The 7,182-nt window shown below is 44.2% G+C and overlaps 1 protein-coding gene across 1 annotated transcript; it reads right to left on the minus strand.

Moving 5' to 3' along the window:
* Positions 1 to 1,208: 1,208 nt before the first annotated feature.
* On the minus strand, positions 1,209 to 6,923 carry zfp91 (ZFP91 zinc finger protein, atypical E3 ubiquitin ligase). Its single transcript, XM_069666784.1, has 12 exons — positions 6,294 to 6,923; positions 5,959 to 5,996; positions 5,670 to 5,786; positions 5,306 to 5,345; positions 4,971 to 5,081; positions 4,800 to 4,892; positions 4,522 to 4,707; positions 4,298 to 4,348; positions 4,037 to 4,115; positions 3,573 to 3,687; positions 3,351 to 3,450; positions 1,209 to 3,236 (listed from the first exon to the last, which is right to left on the minus strand). The coding sequence occupies exons 1-12, from the start codon at positions 6,704 to 6,706 to the stop codon at positions 2,234 to 2,236; spliced, it is 2,346 nt and encodes a 781-aa protein (XP_069522885.1). The 5' UTR covers positions 6,707 to 6,923; the 3' UTR covers positions 1,209 to 2,233.
* Between the last annotated feature and the right edge of the window lie 259 nt (positions 6,924 to 7,182).

A 7,182-nucleotide genomic window follows, 5' to 3' on the forward strand; every position in this document is an offset into this window, starting at 1 on the left:
TATTAACGGTATTTGATTTCTAGACTAAGCTAAGCAGCTAGCTAGGTTAGCTTTAGCAGCTTTAGAAGTAGCCAAACATGAACTCTTTGGTGGGCTATGGAGTGTCCTCGGAGTCTGACAGCGATGGAGATGCAGAGGATGTAAACACCGATGGAGTTGGGTACGTACTCACTTAATTTCAAACCACAGATTGTAACATATTGTAAATACTACGCTAGCTTACGTTAGCTGTTAACCTTTCTGCACCCTTACTACCTTAAAGCTGTGTCAAGGAGATTGGTGATGAGGCATCAGCTGTCAAAAAGACCCGCAACTTCTTGCTGGAGCCTGGTTCATCTTCCAGTGAGTCAGACAGTGAACCAGAAGCAGAGGAAGATGACCCAGAGCCCTCTTCATCATCACATCCCCGAACACGAGCAGCAGCAAGTTCTGCAGCCTTTCAGACCACTTTTCCTCCTCCTTCCCTGGGTTTCCTCACCTCCAATAAATTACCACCTCCTCCTCTAAACACTTGTTCTGACAGCAGTGTGTTTGCAAATCCTTTCAAGGCTCAGGCGGACCAGAAGCTCAGCGCTTTGCAGAAACACGTCCCCCTAACCATGCAGGCCAAACCCTCCCAGATAGGAGGTAAAAGGGTGTGTGTGTCCTACAGGAAAGATGGAAGGTGCAGATTTGGCATCAAATGCAAGTTTGCTCATGATAGCGACCTCCAGACCCCAGTCACTCCCTCTGACAGTCATCCACCTGTGAGTGAAGAAGCACCAGCATCCGACCCAGTCGAGTCCCTTCAGTCAGAGACAAAAGAAGAGGAGTCGGGGAAGCAGCAAGGGAAGAAGAGGAGGGTTGGACTGAGTAACACCTTGATTCCTCCAAAAAGAGTTATGAAACAGTATGCCATGCTCAGGGATAGAGAGGGGATCAATATGTCCTGATGTATGTTTTATAAGCTATAACACTGTCATAAAGCAATATTATCACGTGTACGGTCTTACCCACAGTAAGTTATATTTGAATTTCCCACAAACGCACAAGAGTGATTTGTAGTTCTTGCTTAAGGACATTTTGACATGTGGACAGAAGTCTCTTTAATTAATGACCCAGCTTATTATTAATGGTTGATCCCTCTGCCAACTAAACTATACCTGCCCCAGTTGAAGAGAAAAAATAAATAATGCTCTCAAATAGTCAGTGAACACATGCACTTTGGATAAATGTTAAGACATTTATTTACATCATATAAACAAACAATTTAATCTACCACACATCCTAGATCACATATCTGAGAGGTGCAGATTTTAGTATTAACATATGTTCCAAGGTTTCTATGTAGCTTTAATAATTAAGTTATATTACACTTCATAGGTTATTGGAAACGTGTCTAATTCATGAATGTGCTTGCTGTTATTTTTTTTTGGGTTCATAAGTGATTTACAATGTTAAAGGTCACCTTTTGGCACCCTAAACAGACAAAGGACTCTCTGTGAGTAGAACATAATATTATATGGGTTATTATTCTTTTAAGTCTACCAATAGCCAAGCTTAAACATCTGCACAGATGTTACTGAAACAGGTTCAATGAAACTGCCTAAAACCAGGAAAATATGCATATTTTGTGACTTTTTACAGGCCTGTGAAACGTCCATTTTGTCCTTTGCAGGTTTAGAAATGTTCTCTTTACCACTTTAGGTTGTTTGCTGTAATAGTTTTCCTTACCCTTACCAAATAAAGGCTGTACAGTAGATCTGGACAATAAATGAAAAAATAGCTGCCTATTCATTTGAACAGAATTTACTCACCCCACACATATTAGGGTCTATGTATAGCTTTCTACGGTTTGTTTGGTGTTAATTAACAATATAAATAGTTGATTTAATCCATCAAGAATGCCACACACTGGGCATTTTATGTGCTGTATATTACTAAGAGGTATGTTATATTATTGCATAACAGCAACAGCTTTGCAACATAACCTCATTACACACGCTCACATAAAAGGCTAGTTAAGTTTACAGGACTGTTATGTACAAAGGCAAAAACTTACATACACATACAGACACATACATTTCTTTCCCTGATACAGATATTCTAAAACGCTACCAAGTCTGACTATGAGTGAACAGTACATACTATAGTGGTGATCCTACATTTACCTCAAACATTGCAATACAGTAAATCAGGTCACTGGTGAATTAATATGCCTCTATGTTCAGTTTTTCTGTGCACTATTCTTGTTTTACATGAGGGCTTGCTGCACGTGTCTCTCAGTGCTGTCCGACAGAACTTCCCCTTGTCCCGCCTGCTCCCAGACCACACCGTCCTCCCCCACAGCTTCTGTGTGCTGCAGGGAGCCGACCGACTGAGAGGAAGACGAGAGCACCGCATTGTCCAGCATGAAGCTGTCCCCGTTGGTGGAGGATGGATCTTGGGACTGGGGATGGGATGGTGACAGGAGAGGAGGGCTGGGGGCGGCTGTGTGCAGCGTCTGAAGCTGCTGGGAGGTGGCTAGAATGGGGATCTGCTGGATGTGCGTCTGAGACTGGCTGACAGGCTGGAAGGTCATTTGAAGGATTTGTGTCTGCCCGTGGCTCTGCTGCTGGGAGGAATATGACTGAAGAGGCTGCAGCTGGGGCTGATGCTGGGTCACCACTGAGCCAGAATGGAGGGTCAGTTGTTGGATTTGCTGCTGCGGCTGCTGAGCCGCCTGCACAAACTGGACGGGCATCTGGAGCTGGAGATGAGTCTGCTGATGGTGGTCAGCCGGTGATGGAGGGTCGAGTGGGGACAGGGCGATCGTGACTGGCACCTGCATTGTATGAAGGCTCTGGTCTTGTCCCAGTAAAACCACCTGGTGACTCACTTGCTGGGTCACATGACCCATGTGGGACACCTGAGTTATGTGCTGACCAACCTGCCCTTCCTGGCTCAGCTGGTCCACCTGCCCGTCCTGCCCCACATGGCTCATATCCAGGCTGGTGACCTCTGCTTGAATGGGGTTTCCTGGCAGCTCCAGCAGGGAGGTGGGGGTTGTGATGAGGGCGCCAGCGTTGGCTGCCAGCGCCTCAGCAATCAGCACCTCTGGGTGGCTCTTGGCCTTATGGGCCACCACACAGTCCTTCTTTTCAAACTTCTTGCCGCAAATGGAGCAGGAGAACTGATAGGTGGCATCAGCATCGTGCTTCTTCATGTGCCAGTTTAAAGACGCCTTCTGACGGCACGTGAAGCCACAGATTTCACACCTGTGGGAAAAATTGGGAGCAAATGCATCTAATTAATCAAAGTTTTAAGCGAGAGAACAAATGTCCAAACGAAGACAACATATAAACAGATCTATTGAGAAGAGAGATGCTCACTGTAGGGGTTTCTCTCCCGTGTGGATCATGCGGTGCACAGCCAGGTTGTGGGAGCTCTTGAAGGCACGAGCACAGAACTCACAGATGTAGTCCCTCTGGTCTATAATCACAAAACACTCTAATATAACTTGTTCCAAGTATATATTCGTGATTAATTCTAAGAAGAGGTGGTGAGTCACAGATCAAACATAATGCACAGTTTATGTTTTAGAGTGTGTGTACCTGTGTGGTGCTTTGCATGACGCAGCAGCTGCTTCTGCAGGCGGAAAAGCCTTCCACAAGACGGGTGGGGACAAACGTACTTCTTCTTGAGCAAGTGCTGGTACTTTATATGGTGCTGAAACATGCAAAACAGTAGACAATAATCACAACGCAGAATTGTTTTCCACCTTTACAACCATGATGGAGAAAATTAACCAATTTGTACATTAACTGACATTTATTCAAGAAACCTTGTAGGGGAGAAATGTTGTGGACATTTTTCAATTGTTTGACTTTTTCCTGAATACATGGTTAATTGGCTTATTGAAAAAAGAAAAAAAGACATTGATTATAATAATAGTCAGCAGGTGTAAAAACCCTTAAAAAATATACAGTTAAATTCTGAATAGACTTCTATTAATGTATGTGACACCTAGTCACATATAAATAACCTCCAGTGGGATTGTGTGGCTGCTGAGACAAACCTGTAGGTAGCGAGGATGAGCCAGGACTGTCCCACATCCTTCCATTTCACAGCGCACATACTGCACCGGGGGCTTCTTCCTGTGTGGGTGAAGCGCATTTCATTGCAACGCTATAAAAATGAACACAATACTAAACAGATGTCTATAATATCCCACATATCACTCTCTCTGTAAATCAGCAATTATTTCTCAACAAAATAACGACAGGATGAGTCTTGAAATCGTGTTACAAAATTGTGATGCCCTTAAAATAGACGTCACCTTCTCTTTGGCAGCCGCGGGGTTTTGTCATCTTTTTTCCGCCGGCCTCTCCTGACACAGAAGGAAAACAATTTTAACATGAATTTTATTTTATTTTTTTTAAGCCTTGCTCTGTAACATAGTTAATACAAAGTGATAGCTTAGTATTCAAATGCACTTTAATAAGACTGAAAAAAGCTTATACATGCAATATGCTGCTACACATTGACTGGATCTGTGCTTACTTCCTGGGTCCATCCGGGTCCTCCACTATTTCTTCTTCTAGCTTTACTTCCTCTTCCACAATCTCAACATTGTCCGAACCTTCAATCTTTATCTCAGCAACCTCTTTCTCTTTTTTAGGAGCCTTTTCTTTCTCCTTCTTCTCCTTCTGTCGAGGAGGAGCTCTGCGCTTTGGTTTAGGTACATCCCTAAAAAGAACAAAGAAAGAAATATCAAGTTACTAAACAAAGACAAGGTGTCGATGTCTACATTTGTCAGACACAGAGACAAGCACACACACCTTTCACCCTTCGGGTCATAGCTCTGGTCGTTTAGATCATCTCTAAACGGGAGATCTTCGTCACTGCTGAGGGCCTCTTCTTCCTCTGCACCACTGAAAGCAAAACAACAAATCACTTGAATCCCCCATTTTCTGCACGGCGTCGAGTGTATGTGCTTGAGATGAGTGTACCTCTGACTCTGTGGCTGGTAGCTGAGGTCGTTTAGGTCGTCTTGAAATGGGGGTTCTTCATCATTCAAAACGGATTCAGTAACATCCTCGCTTTCCTTCTCCTTCTTTTTACTGCAACGGGATCATCGGTCATCAGAACACAGCACCAAGTTTTCACGCTTTCCCAATATTCAAATTAAACTGTATACTTGTATGTTATGATACGATATGTGATAGCCAACTTTCCTCCTTTACTACGAGTTAAAAGTGAATTGCATTTTCTACGACAAATACAACTCCAGCACTGAGCGAAACCCTTGTAGTGTTTCTATCACTAAGGACAGAGCAATACTTACATGTCATGCTTTTCTTTACTGTTAACTTCCTCTTCCACTGCTGCATGACAAACAGAAAAATATTTTGATGTGTACAAATTGATGATTTTATTATAGTTTCCTGTCGTCTCTCTGACTGAGTTATAGGAAGAACAAAGGAGGGACCACACACACTTTTTACAAAGGCAGCACTGATCCCATTACACAGAAAACCATGACCATAACAATCTCATATCAAGTAAATAAGATGCTCCTTAAGGTTTTCTACTGATTTAGTAATATCCGAAGAACAGTAAATTACTTCTGAATGCTGTACCATTTAATTAGTAAATTAAAGGCCCACACATGCTGAACCATTGTCGCTCATTGTCAACAGGTTGCTCACCAGCTGGATTCTCCATTCCAGGTTCAGTTTTACACACAGGTTTGGCAGAGCCGCGGACAGCCCTGCCAGACGGGGGCTTGGCGCGAGTCTGGGTTGGGGGGCGTCTGGAGGGAAGAGCTGGAGAGAGGAAGCCTGTGTTATGAAGCGTGTGTGCTATAGCAGATAAAACCACACACAAGACATGTCCGACATCTAAAATATTTAAATCAACCACTTGCACATGTGTAGGACAGGATTCCCACTAAATGTATTTTGAGACATATATTATTTGCAATATTTCTCTGATTACCTTGAGCATCTGTGGCAGCTTTCTTTACATCCTCTGACCTGGGGAATGGAGGGAAAAAACTGAGATCAGATTGTTTCTCTACATGCACCACCTTCAGTAAAATAATGCATTTAAAAGTTGCAGCATTTAGTACAAGTATGACCAATTGTTAAGACAGGTAAGTGTTACTCCACCCTCCCCATGCAGAGCTGAGGAAAGGGGACGAGCCATGCTGAAGGCGTGCTTTTGACAGGAACTCACCCCGCCGACATAAACACAGACTTTGAAAGTCTGGATGGGCTCACTGTAATGTAAACAAATGTCAACAAGCTAGGGCTGTTCAATGAAAAACTTACTCTGTGCCTTGAAGGCTGTCACCTGCGACCCCCCCTGCAGCCTCAGCAGAGCTCGCTGCTTCTGATGTTTTTTTCCGCTTCGAGTTGGAAACTTTCCTCCGCCTGGCTGCACCGGTGTCCGGGCTCGGTTCTTCTTCGTCGTCGTCGCTCTTGGTGTCCTTCAGCCAGGCCGGTACTGCCCTTGTTGACCTGTCTCTTAAAACCCGTCCTGAGCTCTGTGGGCTCGACGCTGCTCCGTTAACGTCCGTTACTGTAGCGGAGACGCCGGACCTAGAACGGCCCGCTCCCCGCTCCCTGAGCCCCCTCCGCTGGTTACCGGTCGTACTGGTGGCCGTGGTCTGCTCTGCGGCCTTGTCCTCCACCGGCTCTTCACCTTTATTTACATCTCCGGTTCGGTCGCCGGCAGGTTCCATCACCGTGAGGATACTTTAGCCTACCTCAAATTCCGCTTAAAGTCAAGCAGGTTTACTGGCAATTGGAGGAAAAACGGACCACATCTGGCTAAAAGACGTTTTGATTGCAAGAGGCCTTTATCCAACAGAGGTGCATTTTCTCTGATTGCGTTGGGTTTGTCGCAAATTAAATGCATACATTTATTGATTAGAAATATAAAACTTTTCTTAATTATCTATTCAGCAATAAACCGATATAATTTTAAAGAAGCAGACACTATTTTCGCGTTCTTAAAGCTATAGTAAACCTACTTATTCGCCCGGGCCTCCAGCGCAACCATTTTGTGCGCTTTGTTGCGTCTCCTTTAAGCCAAATATAAACTGAGGTTACATTCAGGAGCGCCAACGAATTTTAGCAGCTGCACAAATCATCTGGATTTCCCTATGTGCCTTGTGCACATCGAGTTAGGCTAGCTGCATTGTATATGAATCTACAA

The sequence above is a fragment of the Semicossyphus pulcher genome, unplaced genomic scaffold, assembly GCF_022749685.1.
Source record: "Semicossyphus pulcher isolate SPU_LCO1_2020_fin unplaced genomic scaffold, fSemPul1.0.p SCAF_17, whole genome shotgun sequence".
Classification (NCBI taxonomy): domain Eukaryota; kingdom Metazoa; phylum Chordata; class Actinopteri; order Labriformes; family Labridae; genus Semicossyphus; species Semicossyphus pulcher.

Excerpts from the sequence above, each read along its gene's own strand:
- zfp91 (XM_069666784.1), bottom strand. The coding sequence starts at position 6,706 with ATGGAACCTGCCGGCGACCGAACCGGAGATGTAAATAAAGGTGAAGAG. Across the intron at positions 5,346-5,669 it reads TGGAATGGAGAATCCAGCTG|CAGTGGAAGAGGAAGTTAAC; the intron begins GTGAGCAACCTG and ends TTTGTCATGCAG. Across the intron at positions 3,451-3,572 it reads TCATGCAAAGCACCACACAG|ACCAGAGGGACTACATCTGT; the intron begins GTACACACACTC and ends TTGTGATTATAG.